An 18,805-nucleotide genomic window follows, 5' to 3' on the forward strand; every position below is an offset into this window, starting at 1 on the left:
GACCGCGAAGTCGCGTATATTGGTGTGTCACGTGTCTCAAGGAACTCATTTCAAAAGAATCAGAAGTAATTAGGTAGAGGTCAAAGTCATTTCTCTACTGATTTGTTACAGTTCGTTCCTGTTGTTCTTGTATTTTCCGTCAAGTTTCCCCATGATCTCCATCATCCAATTCCCATCCGCAGGTGGTTCTGCTTGAAGCTACGTCTGATAAGCAGAATCCCAAATCACCATCAACCTTCAACGCTCACATTGATCAGCAAAGTGTCCTGGGTCCCTCGAATTTTAATGGAATCCTCCCAGACAGCGATTGACTCCTCCGCCATGCTCTCAGAAATCGCGGCACCAATGATGAAGACCTGAGGAGGTGGATGAAGGGAGTAGAGGACAACTCCAAGGTTGTGAGGAGAGTATGTGAAGGATTCGGGGCTGCTGTTCAAATCTACGATTGCGGCCATTCGGTACAGAGTGTGCTCGAAGGGCTTTTCCATCATCGCAGCGACGTGACGGTATGCACCGAGAGCAACGATGTTGATGGCCTGCATGGTGAGAGGTGACGGAGAGACAGCATCAATGATCAACTTCACAGGCATGGAATCGGTCTCTATATAAGGTTAGATCCTCATCTGGAGCAGATTCTGGAGCACCTGTGCCATGAAGTCAGAATCGAAGAAACACAGTTATCAATCTGATGGCTTCGGATCGGAGGGAGTCCATAGTTTTGAGGGTCTCGGAGTTTAAGTCCTCAAAAAGGGTCCGATGCCTGACAAAGCATCATCAACCAACTCATTCCAGCCATGCGAGAGCTTTGGAGCGCCTTAGGAGGGCTCCTCGATGTTACACAGCTTCAGCCACGAGACCTTCCAGCAGACGACGGGGACATGACCGTTCACCGCAGCTTCAGGTCCGGGAATACTTTAGGATCCTCTGCTGCAAGCTTCCATCACACAGCCTAAGGCTTCTTAGCCTCGTGAGCCGTGCTCGGATGGACAGGATGAAGAGGAGGTGTTTGCTCAAGGAAAGTGAGCCCTTGTCATGGATCGGTTGTCCCTGACGTCGAGTACCTTGAGGGCGTCGGGCTTCACGCCAACGGTACTTTGCCTTTTGAAATTCAATTTGTAGTTTTCAATTTGATGTTCAAGGAACAAATTCTGTCCTCTAGATGGGCCCCAAGACCCGAAGACTTCGTCAAGTTGAGCAATTGCGATCGGAAGTTCCCACCCAGTCCATCAACTAGCCCCCATGTTCCTTGTTTGAAAATAATTTCAGAATGGACAGCTGAATTGCACATCATTTCCAGGGTCAGATAAGCTTAAAGCCTCGTTCGTTCAGTTAGACTAAAGTTTGTAGATCCTCATAGGATAGCCGCTAGAACCTCTCTTCAGCCGAGGTGAGATCGTCTATTGAAGGGACGACTTCGCCGAATTTGTGCAAGTCCACAGAGGGCTGTAAAATCCTAGTACAATGCTATTTGCATCAAGCCTTGAATCCAAAGAGATCAAAGGGAATGAACTGGCATGTTTACACAGGTTTTGCCCCTGGTAAAGATGCAGTCCACCCTCCCATTCCAAATCAAGATGTGCTAGGATTTGATCAATGCCCTCAAGACTTTATACCCAGTTCCTTTCTTTGCCGGCCCTCTTCAAATTCTTTGCTAAAAGTTGAGATAAAGTTCGACGATAAGCTCCGACTAACATTCAATGCCGGATTTTCTACCTCGGCGATCGACCAACATCAAGCCTGGCCAGTTGCTTGTCGTCAATCACTTCCTCCTCACTGGGTAATTCCTATTTAGAGTGTACCCTCGGGCGCCTTCTCGCGCCTGTGGCGCGGAAATGGCTGAGTGCGGGGAAGGCTGGGAAATTTCAGGGACCTTCCTTTGATTGTCTACGCTCGCCGCCAGCGTGACTGTCACCTACCATTATCAGGCCCAATATGGAATGTGCTCCATTACCAAACCCCAACCGCCCTTTTCGTCCGAGGAGTGACTTTCTCTCGTCTTAGCTTCCCATTTGCCACATATGCGAGTCGTTCGACCGCCTCCGACGCCTCCACAGTCTCTTCAAGGAAAGATCCTCTGCTTAACAAGCCACTTGTGGGACATCAAGCACTTTTTAGACTGCCATGTTGTGCTATCTACTGTTTGGGCTGACTTTAAACCCTAGGTCAGTCTCTTAGTAGTAAAAGCTACAAACAGGTAGCCAGCAAAAGTAAATAGCTTTGCCCAGTTCCCAACAGTTATGCTTTTTGCATAAGCTGTTGCATCTCTAAAATTTTCCTCACCATGCATTTCTTCACTCCGTCCATTTTGAGTGCTCTTATTGCGCAGCTCCACATCCTGCAAACCACGTTTTGCATGAACGGCGTGATGCCACCCCAAAATCGTGGGCCAAAAGAGATAGGCTTGATGCCACTGTACAGCTCCCAGTTTGTATTGGCATGACTTAATGCAATCTCGAGAATGACAATGATCTGTTGATGGAAGTGTGAGTGCTTACGCATTTCAAAGATAATCCGGCTCTGACTCCATGTCCAGTTCCAAACATGATTCTCCAAGATACGATCAACATTACGCAGCGGGGGAAGTAGCTGAAATATTTGCTCCTTCTCAAGCTACGGTTGATTCTGTCCGCGAATGGCTGGTGTCTGCAGGCATTCCTGTTAAGAAGATCTCTCAATCTCTCAACAAGCAATGGATGAGCGATGGATGCAGTCCGATGCTTCCACCTCGAGCTGGAATCTCTGCTCAAAACTAAATACCATACGTATGAACATTCTGAGACTGGTAAGACAACGGTCGCTTGTGAGAAGTATGACAATTCCTGAAGCACGCTTCGTCAATAGCTTACCTGACATTAGATGCCATGCACCGACGCACAACCAAGAGTACAACGACTACATCACCTCAGGTATCAAACTTTTCGCTGGAAATCGCCATCTAAATCCCAACTCAGACCTTGAGAAACGAGGTGACCTCCTCCCGCCACTTCTCAAGCCCCTCGCATGACATTAGAAGCCTTGCTCGCCATTTCCGAGTGAATGGTTTTGATTGTCGTTCGATTCACGACTCCCGATCTCGACGTTCCCACCCATTCAATGTCAATCAAAAACATTTTGTACAATGCATCTGCTTTGGAAGGTGGATCTAGTTGTCCCACTTCAGAAATTTCAACACACAATTCACCTCGAGGAAAATTCTCAATCTCACCCTTTTCCTCTCTGAGCCGACCCTTGGGCTTCTCGCAAGAGAAGATACTATTCACTGTTCTCTACTTTTCCTCATCGTCATCACCCCTTGTACTCATCGTCATCTCCCTCGTTAGTCCAGTCCCCTCGATACACGGACAGACGATAAACCCATTCATGAAACTCCATATTCCCTTCCCAAGTCCTTCTTCTAATTTGTGAGCCTCGAGAAAGTGAACTATAGTTTACAAGGCTTGCATTCGCAATTTGTTGGCCCCATTGCATACCACCACTTCTGGTCAGTCATGACAGCGTATAGCCTCACTGTTATTTGCCTCCTAGTGCTGGGCTTTTGTCTAGCTCGCCTTCACCAGCAAAGAAGCGAGTTCAAGAATCTTATAAGTTGCCACCCTATTATCAAAGCCTGCACTGGCCTGATCTCCCGCCAAAAGCTCATCGAGCACGCAGCGAAGGATATCTTCTCTTTCGAAGAATTATGTGCAAGATTAATCTTCAACACCGTCACTCGGATTGCTCTGTAAGTGGTTCCCGAGTCAGCAATCCGACGCAGTTGAGCTAATCTTGGTGCCGTGGAGTTGGCTGCGATGCAATCCGGAAAGACAATGACTTTATACTCATGTTCCGACGCCAGGCATTGCTTCTACCGTCGACTTTTTGGGCATGCTACTTCAACCTCTAGGTCTAAAGACCTTCTATCACCGATGGATTATTAGTCGTAGCTTGGATAAACACATCAGCAGAGTCATCAATGATGATTTGCCCCTTCTGAGCACACGAAGGAAGCAAAGTGTGGCAGGAAAGGCACGTTGTGGTGGATTATGCAATCGATACTTAGACAGAAGAGGTGCTTAAACAGTGCACATCAAGGCGAAACGGGACCATGAGAGTCTCAACATCGTATCTCAGCAAGAGATAATATTCCACCTGTTTTTACCACCTGTTAGTAATTATTCTCAGGATCAAGACATTGATCCCCGCAGGGCATGACTCTTCACTTTGCATAAAACTCGCACCTCACTCAGGATACGCAATTCCGAACAACTTACCGCCGCTAATCGTGAGACCTCACACACCCTTGCAGAACCGCGTACGCAATCCGCTGCATAAACAACCACGCCATGATGCGTCGCGGCGATCTGTTCCAGCACCCAATGCGCTGCATTCTGCAGCCTTATCTGATCACCAACCCGACTGACCTATTCCGTGCCGAGGGACGCGTGGCGGCGCGTGTTCGAGAAGGGGTCTAGGGAACGGCTGGGGCGAGGCGTTGGTACTGATCCAGACCCAGACGGTGCTGATCTGGATGATCCGGACTTTCGGTTTCCAGGAGGGGGAGGGGGGGACACCGAGGCTGAGAGGATGCACTGACTGTATCATGCATTCCACATGCCTGCGACGCCGTCGCTCGACAGGACATGCGGGTAGGACGAGCTTTGCAGGGAAGAACAGCTGCAGTGGAAGTAAGTCTGTTTGTTTATTAGCTTAAGGCAGAAGTAAACTGCGAGAGAGCACAGTAAATTATTCTTGTAAACCACACGGGGCGAATTCGCTTGTCAAAAGGGGGCGCGAAGGAGGTCCTCGCTTAAATACCACAAAAAAGAGGATTCCGGCCTCTCGAAAACGGCACAGTGAAAATCGGACCCTGTAAGATAAGGAGCTCGAAGTTGCTACTGTATCGAGGTATCCCCGCACTTGATGATGTAGGGAGAGGGGTTGACTTTTGAAAAAGCGAGAATTTTTCGATATCAACAAGTATGATAGATAGACTCTATACAACAGATACAGAGCAAACAAAGCAGCATGTAACTCCACATCCCGAAAATCCAACAAGGTATCAAGTAAACACCATATTACCATCCATCCATCCATCCATCCGTTCATCACCAGCCAAATCCCCACCCTCATTTTCTTACAAAAAACTCCACGACAAGAACTTTTACTTTACTTACTTACTTACTTACTTCAAGATTTGACGCTGGCCCCGAAAGAGCTGAGACCATCCCGCCACTTCTCGCCCAGACCGCCCGCCCACTTCGGCAGCTTCATCCGCATCCTGACCCGGCCCTCCACGACGGCCTCCACGCAATTGATGACGCCAAACGTGCCGCTACCCAGCGCGCGGAAGATAGCCAGGATCGCCACGCTCCACAGGATGAACTTCAGGTACCAGTTGTCGCCGACGGCCGTCGCGCCGTACGCTTCCGACACCGCCATGGCGAGGATGGCGTTGCACACCATCCACACGACGACCATGTACGTCCGCACGGATTTGTAGTAGTCTTCCTGCTGTTGGGACTCCGAGATGGGGGGCACGGGGACTTCGAGGCGGTCGCGGAGGTTGCGGAGGGCTTCGTCGTAGCCCGAGTCGATGTCCAGCTGCTCGGAGGGCATCTCGAGCTCGACGGTTTTCCCGCCGTGGCCGAGCGCCGCGCCGAGGTCCGTGTGGATTACGTTGTCGCCTTTCGTGCCCCAGGAGATGTCGTGCGTGTTGCAGAAGGCGTAGACTTGTAGTGTGCAGATGTAGGAGGGGAGCAGCATGAAGTAGGAGGCTGAGGAAGTAAACATGTGCCAGGGGTCGAGGTACAGGAAGGACATGAGGAAGTAGACGCCGACTGTGGAACCCGTCGAGATGATGAGGTTGGTGAAGACGTTGTTGCCGAGGTTGAGGCCTGCGGCGTGGTTTTTTAGTTGGCGCACGACGATATAGATGCAGGCGAAGGTGTTGTAGGCCATGATTATGGCGTAGATTATCATGGAGGAGAGGTAGAGACGTTTGGCGCCTTGTGGGCGGTTGCCCATGGAGAGGATGAATTGCGTGCAAATTAGGAGCACGCAGGTGTAGCGGAGGATAGTGAAGATTACTAGGCCGATGTGGTGCCCGAAGGGGTCGATTGTGGTGTCTGAGAGGGAACCGGCGACGAAGTAGAAAGTGAGGTAGAAGTTGGCCAGGGAGAAATATGTGAAGAGTAAACTGATGAGTTGGTAGAAGAATTCGATGTGAAGGAGGATCTTGCGGCCGATGCTATGATCTGTATGCCAGATTTGTCTGAAGTGGACGAGAGAGTAGACTGCCGCGAAGAAGGCACCGTTCAACCATCTCCTACGCTGGGAAACGAATTCCGGAACGGAATCTGAAAAATTAGCATAAACCTGAAAATCTCAGAAGACAAACTTACCAGGGACATCAGTCTCTCCTGTACAGCTCTTCACGTACTTCAACACCCACTTCTCATCTCTCTTCGCCACTAACTCCCAACACAGAATACGATCCTCAGCCAAGTACATATTCGCAGTGAAGACATCCGCATCCTGACCATGCAGCGTCTCACCCTTGAAATATTGACTCAGCGGCCCATGACCTGTATGATCATTCTGCAAAGCATGATATCGATACGCACTCAATGCACCGGGCAACACCGTAATATATCCAAACACCGACTCCAACGGCTTATCCAAGATATTCGACATCTTGTACTCGAAATTCTGGGACGCGACCAATGGATTCAAGAGCCCGGTTCCGAATTTGCCTTTCATGGCTTTGATCTCACCACACGCTCCGGCGACGTTTGAATCTGTGTCGAATGCCTTCCATAGATGATAGAGAGAGTTGCTACCAGGTTTCGTACCGACATCAAGAAGGATACAGATGTTTGGTGTAAGGGCTCGGCCGAAAGCGTTGAAGAACCAACGATGCGAATTCAACTTCTTGGCGTTCTGCTCCTTCAAACAGAAGATCATCTGACAGGGCACAATTCCTTTTTCAGCACCTTTGAACTTGAGGTCCGAGTCCAGAGATACCTGGGTTGTGTATTCATAGACATGTGCTTGCACTTCCTTCTGATTGACCAAGTTCTTGGCGATGCCGTCCTGGTAGATGCCCATTGCAGCCAGCGCGTCGAGGGTTCTCGGATGCACTTTTTGTCGTCCATCGGAAACGATGCAGACAACAATCTTCTGCCATCCATGCTCGCCCCAAGTCCGAGACTTTGAGCGAGAGCAGAAATGCGATATGTTCTTCATGACAGCATGCATCGTCCTCGTAAAGTTAATCTCGTTCTCATTGTACATCGTGACGCAAATAAAGAGCTCGGTCTCTCTCGCTGTGCTCCCGATATTCTGGCGCAATTTGTAGCCTTTCGATACAAAGTCATCTGGATCGCAGGTCACGGCCGTATATCGCATGTGCGTGAACTCGATTTCGTCTCTGCGCGGTAAGAAACTGTAGAGAATCGTAGGGATTTTACACTCGAGAATGAGCTCTCCGTTGATCAATCGGACTTCTTTCTTCGACATTTGTGCTTGCCGGGCTCCTCTCCGTTCTTGCTTTCCATCTGGTGCCGGACCATAATGTTCATAGTCCTGTTGAGATTCTTGGTCTTGATCGTCTGTGAGTGTTTGTGCTGACATGTATGAATCTCTAGACTTCAAGCCGTGTCTACCACCAGACTTCAAGGGACTATCAAGGCCAAATACATCATCGCCGTCCCCAATATCACCTTCTAGAGGGATTGAGATTGTAGCGTCGTCTGCGATGAAGGAAGTACGAGAGGAGTTGGCCCCGGCAAACAGAGGCGCAGGAGGCAGTGGCCGTCGCGGACTACCTCCATATCTCGACGAAGGTGTACCAGGTCTCGGGCTGCCATTGATCTCCGGAGGCTCGAATTGTACGTTCGCAGGAGGAGGTCTATTGAACTCGTTCGATCCTCTAGTCTCCCAAGATCTCGTTGGTGAGACTCTGCCACTCGGGGAGTAGGGTAAGTATGAAGGATCTGATGGAGGCATGGTAGGTGCAGTATCAATGATTGATGGAGCGCGTGAATTTGAGGAGATCACCGTTGGTTGATATGATCTGTGGGAGATATATGGACTATTTCTATTCAGTAAGCTTGCTTTCTTCTGCACTTCTGACTCGAGCTTTGAAAGGGGAGATTTGACTGGGATTCGGAGCGATCTTCTGCGCGAGGGACCATCTGGTATTCTGGTCAACAACTGCGAGATGTCGTTGGCCGGAGACTTTTTCTGCAGCTTGCAGGTGGAGATAGATTCCTCTTCTGCCTTGAGAAACGCGAGACGATTCGGTGTAGTCTTCAAATGCGCTGCAAGAGGGCGTCGAACAAGCTTTCTGGTTACGTACGGACGGCTTTCTGGCTCGTCAACTGATGTCAACAAACGGACCTGCGAGGCATTGCTTGGTTGACCTGTGGGTGTAGAGCTATTTTGTTCGCCGTATGATGGGGGCTCGGAGTAAAGGGGAGGTCGTGAGGGTGTGTTTGGGCTGTCCATTGTGTCTGGGAATATTGTCTGAAGGATGCGCTCAAGAATGCGCCAAATGGGTGTTGAAGAATGGGTGTTTATTTCGTGGTCATCGGTCTCGGATTTGAGGTGGGAGAGGTAGTTGGATATTGATTGACTCCAAATGAATGGATTTTGAGGAGCTTATTGTTCCGGTATGAGACAATGATGCGCAATTGACAAAAGTGGTTGATGTCTGAGAGGCTAGTTTGCTTGCGATTGTCTTTTGTGTTTTCTGACATCGGATGGGCCGTTGCCATAACAACCGTCACATGATAAGCCCCTCAGCGGCTCTTGATTTCTTTCAATAACGCCCCACGAAACATGTCAATTCATCACGAGTAAATGTTTCATATTTACGGAGCGGTATGGCAGACCCCTTTTATAGAAAACCCCGAATCTGAAATCTAGTCAACATCTTCAAAGCAAGCACGGCGAAAGTCATCGGCACAAGCACAAGAACTTAGATCAAGGTTAATTCCTCCTCCATTACTAGGCTGTTCTAAATCTTAATGCAAAGCATAAACGTCACGTCACCAGGCTCTTCACATCTTCGACCGAGGTATGTTTGTAAATCCATTTTGTTTGATCGTAATATACACAGAGCCTCTGATCCCCTCGCCCCGTTTCCATTTCTTCCGCAAACCTCGATCCTCCGCGACGAAAATAAACCTCTGATCAGGTCAATGCCGAAAACGCTGGCTAGAGATCCTATACGATGCAGTAGGGTATGGTGGCGTTGACGTGTCAACGCCAAGATGAAGTTGATGACAAGAAAATATGGTGAGTATTGCTCTGATCAGTCGATGCTGGTATTCTTTATAGTACAGCGAGGTGAAAGAAGATCGGTGGCTTGTGATGGGTATCAAAGAGGTGAGAAATATGGACTGGTATATGATCATCGTTTAGTTCCAGCCGAGAGAATTCTCTGCCATCATGGGTGCCGAGATTTGTTGTGTTCGAGCTGAATTTCCCGTCCGTCCACTTCCTCTGCTGTTTCGATCGTTGCCAGGGCTGCTTGTTCGCCCACCAGACATGAAAGCGCCGTTTCCACTCATTAGGGTTGCTGGACTTCCTGAATACCGCATTTCCGGACCGACGACGGAGCTCGACCGACGATGGCTCTGCTTCTTTCTCTTGTATCGTCGTGCGACCAAGAACATAGCCGCACCATAAGCACATGATGCTCCGACAGCCAGCATAGCAATACCAGCCGTTGCACCAGCCGCCTTTGGTGATTGACTCGTCTGCCCATTGGTGTTATCCAGTCCGTTTCCGCTTCCAGCGGCAGCGGAAGTAGCTGCAGAACCACTATCAGTTCCTGTGGCACCCCCTGGCGCAGTAGTACCAGGCATCAATGGAATTGCAGGGTTGATTTTATCCATCAGCTGGGCGATACTCGTATCGTTGTTGTTGTATAGCGTAGAAGTCGGGATGCTCAAGCTAAGCTTCAGTGATTGGACCATGCTACTCGGTATGAAGGCCAGGGCTACGGTCGTTACGCAACCCGTGACAGGCAGTGGGGTCAGTGTGTGAATGACGACCTCATGACTCTGCAAAGCCAGTCCATCCACAATGCCGGGCTGGAGCCATGCAAAGATTTGTGCCGACGACTGCCCATTGCCCACAACAAAGGCGTAGTTCAAGGTGCAGTCGAATCCGACTTGAACCAGCATTGTATCTTCAGGTTGTGTGACGGCGCCATTTGGATTGGTAATGACCTTGGGTAGGAAGGACGGAATACTAGTCGGGGCAGAGCCCGGAGTCTCTCCCGGGGCGAGTGAGCCGGAAGGCTGGGCGATGAGCGATGCTGGGAAGATTTGGGTTGACGTGTCCGTCGTCGTTGGAGTGACGCTGTAAATAGGAGAGCTTGATGGGGTTGCCACGGTGGAATTAAGTGGTGAGACTGGAGTTGTTGTCGTTCCATTCAGCGATACAACTGGCGAAGATGTCGGCAAAGACGGCGGGGTTGCGCTTATCGTAGGTGTTGTAACGATCTCCGACGATGTGGTCGGTGGACTTGGAGGGGTTGCAGTCGTGTTGAACGACAGGGTAGGAGTTATCACAACCGGTGGAGACGTAGGACTCGAGATATCAGTTGGGGAAGGCGTGATAACTGGCGGCGATGTGGGAGTCGGGACCACAACGGGGGTACTTGGAGCGCCTGACGGGGTTGGTATTATTCCACCAGGTTCTGATAAGATGCTCGAAAGAATACCTCCTAGACCTGTGCTGCTAGTCGCGGCGGCAGGGGGTGCGGGAGTCGTAGTTGGAGTCGCGACACCAGTTGAAGCAGGACCAGAGACTCCCGGCGAAGTAGGGTCAGGGGTGGAAACAGGCGGGAGAACGGGAGAGAGAATAGACGATAGGGGATCAGTGCCCACATGGGGGGTGGTTGTTGCTGCAGCAGGAGAGGATGGCGAAGCCGGGTCAGCTGGTGTTACGTCTGGTGAGGGCGTGGGCGTAGGTGTAGGCGTAGGCGTGGGAGTAGGGGTTGGAGTTGGAGTTGGGGTTGGGTTCGTCGGGTCCTGAACGCCTGACAGGATGTTGCTGAGAGGTAAAATTCCGGCTGGGGTCGAAGACTCCGGGGTGGAAGTCGAGCTTGAAGCTGCAGCAGTGGGTGACGATCCTCCGGGTCCAGAGAATGTTACACCAGGCGTAGTCGGTGTGCTTGGATCTGGGCTCGAAGAGCTTGTCGTGGTCCCTCCAGTCAAAATTCCACCTGGCCCAAAAGTAATCCCACTGGCGGAAGGTGTCGAGGAAGACGGATGGTCAACTGTAGCAGCTAGAACACCGTCCGGGGTTGCAACAGTCGGTGGGATAACAACCACGGGAACGGCACCGCTCGAAGCAGCTGAGGAAGCAGAAGTCAATGGGTCCGGCTGACTCCCAAGGATGCCAAAGTTATTCGAACCCGTACCAGGCGAACTTGGAGACGCAACGGGTGTTGGACCACCTATTCCTACAGTTGTCGTCTGAGAGATCACCACCGTCCTTACAGCAGGAGTCGTAGGTGATGACGGATCTAGAAGGCCGGCCAAGATATCGCCCGTTGTCCCTGCACCCCCATCCGACGAAGATGAAAGCCTAGCAAAAATATCCGACAACGACCGCTTCGTTGAAGACGATGAGATGACATCTTGTGGAGTTTCACTTGCAGTGCCTTGTGGAGGAGGCGTTGTAATCGTCGTGTTTTGGAATTCAGTTGAAGGCCGCCTGATTGCCCGCGGAAAGTAAAATCTGGGCCGTTGTTGTTGCTGCTCAGCACTGGTTAATGCAGAAAATACAGCCACAGAGGCAACGAAGAGCGAAGGTGTATGCATCCTGGCAGTTGGTGTATCTAGTACGCGCGTATTTTTTCGAAGGAGACGAGGGAGTTTGGAGGAAAGCAAGATTTGGGATCTAAGGGGAGTCAGTACCGCGAAGGTGAATTGACAACAACGTTGCACCAGCACTGACTGTCAGGGCAAATTGTATTAACGAGTGTACTTGACAAAGATGTCAACGAGCGTGTCTGTTGAGAATTGATGTCAGTATGCGTAATTGAAGGTCGAGTTCGGGCGCGCATGAATGATCAACATGACCCCATCCCCGCGACCGTAAAAGGGAGCCGCGCAGTCTCTCGACGAAAACCAGCGCTCCTCCTCGAGCATGTTTCTTCGGACGAAAAGGTGAGGTGAAGTGTGAACTCACGGGTTCAGATTAATGTATCAGTCGTAAATGCAAAACCGCGGACTCAAAGGAGTGTCGTGACGAAAAATCGTCGGGAGGGATTGGGCCGTCTGGACAACTTCAATTCGTCCGTTCGCGATCTCATGAGCGAGCAACCATTATCTAGAGGCCTCCGGAGGCCGTCGCGTTCGTAGGATTAACAACTCGCAGAGAGGCGTGCAAGCAAGCTGCACGTCTGTATTCGTTGCGGTCCTGCAAGCGGAGGGAGGGAAGGAGAGGTGAGGTGAGGTGAGGAGGAAGGGAGGGAGGTGGAGTGGAGTGGAGAGGGCGAAGTGAGGTGGTGGTGGTGGTGGTGGTGAGGGTGGTGAGATGAAGGCGCTGCTTGGTGCGGTGCTGGCCTTGCTGGGTGGGTGGATTGGGGCAGCGTGTTTGGTTGAGTGGGCGAGCGAGGGAGCAGGGCGGGCCAGGAACTGACTGGGGCCGCACTGCTAGCAATAATTTGTCCTGGCAAGCGCAATGTGACTGCTGCAGGCCACGGTCTTGGGGCCCTTGGGGGGGAGGGGAGGGGAGGAGGGAAGCGACCAAGGCGGAGCAGTAACCTTAGCAGTGTAGCACCACGAGTCCACGACGGTCCAAACGGAGCAGACAAATACGGGGACGAATACGGCAACGGGTCAAAGACTCCAAGGGCACACAGATCGCACCAGCGGCGTTACGGCAGGCTCGTAAAATGCACAGTACGGTTACAGGCGCGCTACACGACTGGCAGCTGCGTGCATTCTGCAGGCGCTGGAAGAGGACAGTCGATATGATGGTGGTGGTACAACAGTACGGGCACAATTCAGAGGCCAAATGGCCAAATGACAAGAGCAGTTTGGCTTGGACGAGCTGCTGTTGGCCACTCACGGCGCGCGACCCTCCTATAATCCCTTGCAAGTTGCATCCCTCGGGCAATTTACAGCCGCGGCTCTCACAGGCTCTGTGGTTTAACCTCCTTCCTCCGCCTTGGTTTTGGTTTTGCAGCAGCGCTCTGGCTCCCTGGCTCCCTGGCTCCCTGGCCTCCTGCCCTGCCCTGCTTTCCGGACCAGCCTACCGCATTGACGGCCTCGGAGGGGGAGCCCTGCCAGCGGCGGCTCCCCTGCCGCCAACCCCCGCCTTCTTGACGAGCCAAGCCAATCAGCGCCACAGAACTGCACCGGCGCGTTTTGGGAGTGCGCTGGTGGTCGATAAAGTGGCCCTTAATTTCCGGCAGCCTGCTCGCTTCGCCCCCTTCCCTCACGCACGGAATAAACGACTCGCCGTTTTACTATGCAGCTTCATCTGCCCTTTGGCTTTCGGGAGTTGAACAAGTGATAACTTACAAGATGCGTCAAAGTGCCTGTGCTGAGTAAAGGCAAGCCCATCCCAAATCCTTCCTTCGAGAAAACGATGGTGCCTGCGGATGACCCTCTGCTTTCTTATTCGGGAAGGAGCTGAAAATGCACTCTGGCCGCGTACGTCGTTCTTAATCTGGACGAAGTTATGCAACCAATTATGCCGGCGGGCGGCCGCCTGAATATTGAATATCATTTGATTACAGTACTGTATTGACAGGCCACCAGCCACAGCACAAGAAGTGACAGATAGGATTGCTCACCTCGCGCAGGCTCACCGTCTGCGTAATGGTGTCGTCGGCGCCTCGTGATATGGTGCCAGCACATCCCTCATGTCATGTCTCGATCCACCCTTTGCACCCTCAGAAGGAGGCGAAGGTGGGATATTGCGACGCCCCGTATGTAAATGTCTTGATGCCTGGATGCCTGGATGCCCGGATGCCCTGCATCGAGAGATCGGACGCCTGCACCTTGAAAATTCGAGGCTCTTGCAGCAGACCTGTTCCTGACCGGAAGTCCCCACGGATCCAGCGAATGATCGGAGCCAAGACGGCCATTGGCAGCTAGCTCGCCCCACTCATGGCCCCTCCAGCGAACCGCTCTCCAAAGCGTCTCGCCAGCCGAACAAGGCCCGCGATGCCGATGCAACTCTATTTAAATAGCTTCTTACTGTAAATTCACTAGAGTAAAGTTCTCACTCAAAACGGACGACACCAGCCCGGGAACTTAGACACCGTTGCTGGAATCGGAAGCTCTCATCTGTGCACATCCTCTTGGCTCGCGTAATCCGCTCTTTTCGGCCTCTCGAATTCTCAAAAAAGGTCAAACCTTTGATTGGACTTCGCCACTCTGGTGCGTACTGCGACGCTGACCGCAACGCTAGGCGGGGAGCCTTGCAAGGCCAGCAGGCCCCGGTTTTCTAGTCCAGATCTTGGCCAGATCAGCATCTGGTACCTGGCGGTTGTCAGAAGGCCGAAGGGCCCAGACCGAGCGCTACCAGGGACCCAGGAGATTTGAAGATGTTGATCGCAACCAACGACAGAAAACCGACAGCGTTGAAATAATAATTCAGCAGATCACGGCTATCGAGGCCGGCGATTGGCGACCAGTGCCGACCACCCATCAAAACATGCTTAAAATTTCCCAATTCCAAGGGCCGTTGTAGATTTAATCTACTCGCTGGCGATCACTTGCCCCCCAAATTAACACCCAATTCACCGAAATCACCAAATAGGCGGCGCTTTGCCATGACAGCTTCAACGGTCATCAGCGTCTGTGGTAGAGGACCCAACACATCGCCTCATGGAAATCGAACCACGGGCTTCTGTACACGAGACTAGCCCTAGATTGAAGCTTGTCGCGGTACTGCGGTTATCGTGACCCTTCGCGATGGGTTCACAACGCCGCGTTCATCCACATGAAAAGATCCTGTAACAGCCCTGTCGTCATCCATTTGCCGTCCCACCCTCCATCACCAAATGCCTCACTGACGTCTTCGCCCTTTCCACCCTCCGGTTTCAAAATGGCCTCACTCACACTGCCCCACTCACCCTAGCAACATCTCAGCTTCCAACGTCGGCAAACTCGAAACCCACGATTCTGCGCCGACCTTCCTTCTCGAAGCTTTACAAGCTGCAAGGAAGCAAACACGAGCAAGCTGCCGAATTCCGAAGTCCCTGAACCTGAACGAACTCTCCCGTCGCGTTTCAACCCCGACTCCGAAACCCCTTTGATCCTACTGCCGCATCCCCCTCCTCCCCTCCCTCTCCAGGCTCTCATCCCATCCTTCCGGTTTTTTGACTTTGTGCCAAGGGAATCATTCATTACTATCACAGAACTATCACTACCCATCCCATGATGCTTCCCGTCCATAAAACGCAAATCGTTCGAGGCTTGGCATGAATGAATTTTGACTTTAATTATGAAGCTCCAAGCATTCCTCCTCCATGGCCATCCAACGAGATCTGGTCTTGTCTAAGCTGGGAACGGAACGGAACGCGACCTTAACGCGCGCCGCATGAAATGGTCATTAGAAACCCCATCTCCACCACCTTCCAGCTTGTAAGAAAGAAAAAAATCATCTCGGTCAAATTTTAAAGGATGTAAGATGAAATTTTTTGTTTGCTTGAGCGCGGGATCCTTGCCAAGGCGCGGGGTGATTGATTGGAGTGGTGTTGAAACATGGTCGACCCCTTTAATTCTGGATCACGTGATTCACACTAGTGTAATTGCCTCTTTCAATCCCGAATCCCGATCTTTCCAATTATTTCCCATCATGCAGTCTTTCTTGAGACGCGACACGTGATCAACATATGATTTGAACTTGGCTGCTTGCTTGCTTGCTTGCCTCGAGCCTCGATGGCCTCCTAACTGCAAAACTGAACCGGGACATTCGATCTCGTCTAGGCAAAAAATCACATGACGCGGAAGAAGCGGATGCGTGGATCCCTAATCTTGGAGTTATGCATGCACACACAGCACAGATCTCCATGCATGGCGAATGCACAACCTCCTTTTCCATCCCCAGCCTCCCCAGCACAAGAAAGAGCGAAAGAGAAACATCGATAGAATAGGGCTGCAAAGACAGTAATAATCGTTCTGTTGCACATCGGGAACTGTCACTGGGCCTGCGTTTCTGGCCCTCCAGTGACATGTTTCGCGGCACATTGCATTGCATTGCAGCGCGAGCCTGGCGAGTAGATATGTCACTTCCGGGCCCTCATTGCATTGCTGGCCCCTTCTGCGAATCCTCAGCCCCCCCTCGCTTCAGCCCTTGCGCTTTGCGAGGAAGAGGCTGAATTGCGAGGCGAGGGAGGTGGGTAGGTAGGTATTTTGGATAAAAGGATCGATGTACCTTGTACCCTTGGGGTTTGTTGTTCGTGATGAAAGCAATTTCGTTTTTATCAGGGAGTTGCGATGGGGGTGCGGACGATTTGATAACGCTACTCGATTGATTGATTGATTGATTGATTTGCGAGCGGCGTACAGCAAATCCATCTTCATCACTCTCTTGGCTGAGAGACAAGCTAACTCCAGATCTCGGCTCCTCTCATCCAAGTTGAATGTCCCGGAGTTCACAGTACATGCAACCAACGATCCCAAAGCTTTGAGAATCAAATGCACTTTTGCCAGGTTAAAGAGGTTCTCAGTCTCTAAGATCTTACTTACGAAGTGTCCACTAGTTTTCGGTAATCTTACATAGGACTCCTGCGAAGGTTCAGAAGTTCAGATTCGCTCGAGTCTGTTTGGCTACTGCATGCACCTCAATGTTCGGTGTGGATATGGATGGTATAATCATTTCATGTCTCGGCCGTGAGTCTATTAAAAGCAAGCCAAGTCAAGAATTCTTTCAAACCAAGGCGAAAAAGAAACAAAGGACAAAGACAAAGGCACTGGCACTGGCACTGGCACCCAATTGAAACCTCCTCCCGATCTTTTTTACAGGAGTTGCTCTGTCAGGATATCCATTCTTTACTCCTCATCTTGTTAATAATGGGATGCGAGGTTTGGTAAGGCAAAGAACCGGTTTCTGAAGAGACTCGGATGAAAGTTGCAGCTGCTGTCAGATATATATATTTCGTTGTCAAATAATCGGGGAAGGAAGGAAACTGGCTTGCAAGTTGCATACCCGAGGGATCCGTTCCCAAAGGAATTCATAGACAGTCTTTTAATTGTCAGAAAGACGCCGTCCGGGATGCTCTTCATTGGAATCCTGCAGCAGAAAGTAGAGTGTCATGTTCGAGCCTTCCAAGTCAGATCTTAAGGGAACTTATATCTCCCTAGCAACAGTGACCAAGCTGCGCAGTATTGCTTTCGCAGCTTCCGAACTTGATCGAAATTGAAGTGGATTCGATCCGCGAAAGCTGGAGGTCAAGCTACGTCGCTGCCTCGCTTCCCTCGAGCCAACATTCCAGGTCCAAGTATAAACCCTCGCATCCGCTGATTCATTCCATTTCGGAAAGCTAAGGCAGAATCTCAGCAACCACCTCGATTACTATCGGCAAGCATTTCTTTTCTTCAAGTATGCAGGCTATTTTCCAAAGACATTGGATTAAGCATTGTTCACTTCTTCCTTTAGGCCTTAAACTGAGTAGATATTGTCTTGGTCCCCGCTTATGAGACACATTTCTGTGGAATCTTGGATGAAAGTCGCTGTCGTCGTCTCGTCTGATGTCACGATTCGTCTGTTATTAACTGCGTTTTACCTACTACAAATGTTCATCACGTTAGAAAGAGAGACTACTCTGTCTCACATAAATGGGGACTTTCAACCCAATAAATGGAGCCACAGGTGTGGCTATATACCAAGTCTTGGCACACATTCCATTATCTCGAGTATATCAATGCCAACGTCCAGATCTAGGCCATGCGTCTCTCCTTCAGATCTTCGGCTGCTTTTATATTTCAAGAAAGAGATATGAAGTGAATCCGAGGGTCCGAGTACACGGAAGGAACCACTATCCCTCTTTCTTTCACGCAATCATCTCCACCCCTTTCACATCGCCACGTGCATCGCCCCCTCCACCTTCCTCGTTAGAAGCCTTTCCGAGGGTGGCGCCAGGAGGCTCGGCCATTCATACAATAGCCCCAAGCCCAAGACATGAAAGAGTGGCCTTCCACCACTTTCTTACAAGCGAACGAGAGCAGACTGGAAGTAATTGGGAGAATTCAAGATTCGGGTATCTAACATGGTCTGCTATTTATCCACTCTTTCTTGAATATAAACTGGTAAAGCATTGTCTTGCTTTAACTATCTCCTAGAACGAATTTCAGGGACAGTTGAGATGGAAGTCGCTGTCATCGTCTCGTCCGCCGTCAATATACTGCGCGCTGTCACTGGCGATGAAAACTAGACGGAGTATAATCGCCTCATAGTTCAAAGAGAACATTCTTACATACAAATCATTGCAATACCACCCGTAGTAGAGGATGCGGGTCGAGCGGTTGCTCCATAATAAAGGCACCACACCTGGCTTTCTCAGCTCAGGCTCAGGAGGCATCTTTTCATACTGCCGTTCAAGCATAGCGTTGCAGCGGCTTATATATCCTTCACTCTTGCTCGCAAGTCAAGTGGATTAGCAAGGCCTGGTCCTCAAGCAAGCTCCTTTTTGTCTCCAAGGCTAACCCAACCCTCTTCCGCAGTTGGAAGAGAACGTTCCGCCTTCGAGACCTGCTAGTCTTCCAAAACACATGTGAAGAAATGCTGCTCTCCAAGTAAAGAGTTCAATTCAAAGGCTTCCAAGTATAAAACCTGGTGTCTGCAA

At 50.7% G+C, this 18,805-nt stretch overlaps 5 protein-coding genes across 5 annotated transcripts; 1 reads left to right on the top strand and 4 right to left on the bottom strand.

Annotated features, from left to right (window-relative positions):
- Positions 1 to 110: 110 nt before the first annotated feature.
- Positions 111 to 906, bottom strand: K444DRAFT_610996 (uncharacterized protein). The gene has a single exon (XM_024879859.1). It carries the CDS (start codon positions 588 to 590, stop codon positions 231 to 233), a length of 360 nt encoding a protein of 119 aa, XP_024739880.1. The 5' UTR covers positions 591 to 906; the 3' UTR covers positions 111 to 230.
- Positions 907 to 3,065: 2,159 nt separating this feature from the next.
- On the top strand, positions 3,066 to 3,814 carry K444DRAFT_610998 (uncharacterized protein). The gene has a single exon (XM_024879860.1). The coding sequence runs from the start codon at positions 3,489 to 3,491 to the stop codon at positions 3,723 to 3,725; it is 237 nt and encodes a 78-aa protein (XP_024739881.1). The 5' UTR covers positions 3,066 to 3,488; the 3' UTR covers positions 3,726 to 3,814.
- A 1,077-nt stretch (positions 3,815 to 4,891) lies between these two features.
- On the bottom strand, positions 4,892 to 8,682 carry K444DRAFT_586462 (glycosyltransferase family 2 protein). The gene is made up of 3 exons (XM_024877979.1): positions 8,339 to 8,682; positions 6,381 to 8,071; positions 4,892 to 6,335 (listed from the first exon to the last, which is right to left on the bottom strand). The coding sequence occupies exons 1-3, from the start codon at positions 8,485 to 8,487 to the stop codon at positions 5,167 to 5,169; spliced, it is 3,009 nt and encodes a 1,002-aa protein (XP_024739882.1). The 5' UTR covers positions 8,488 to 8,682; the 3' UTR covers positions 4,892 to 5,166.
- A 719-nt stretch (positions 8,683 to 9,401) lies between these two features.
- K444DRAFT_524791 (uncharacterized protein) lies at positions 9,402 to 10,214 on the bottom strand (the record flags this gene model as incomplete). The annotated part of the gene is made up of 1 exon (XM_024874382.1): positions 9,402 to 10,214. A coding segment is annotated over one exon (813 nt), but the record flags the coding sequence as incomplete, so codon positions are not given.
- Positions 10,215 to 10,365: 151 nt separating this feature from the next.
- Positions 10,366 to 12,209, bottom strand: K444DRAFT_355438 (uncharacterized protein). The gene is made up of 3 exons (XM_024872132.1): positions 12,190 to 12,209; positions 10,881 to 11,954; positions 10,366 to 10,660 (listed from the first exon to the last, which is right to left on the bottom strand). Exons 2-3 carry the CDS (start codon positions 11,817 to 11,819, stop codon positions 10,559 to 10,561), a joined length of 1,041 nt encoding a protein of 346 aa, XP_024739884.1. The 5' UTR covers positions 11,820 to 11,954; positions 12,190 to 12,209; the 3' UTR covers positions 10,366 to 10,558.
- Between the last annotated feature and the right edge of the window lie 6,596 nt (positions 12,210 to 18,805).

Source organism: Hyaloscypha bicolor (assembly GCF_002865645.1).
Source record: "Hyaloscypha bicolor E unplaced genomic scaffold K444scaffold_53, whole genome shotgun sequence".
NCBI classification, from domain to species: domain Eukaryota; kingdom Fungi; phylum Ascomycota; class Leotiomycetes; order Helotiales; family Hyaloscyphaceae; genus Hyaloscypha; species Hyaloscypha bicolor.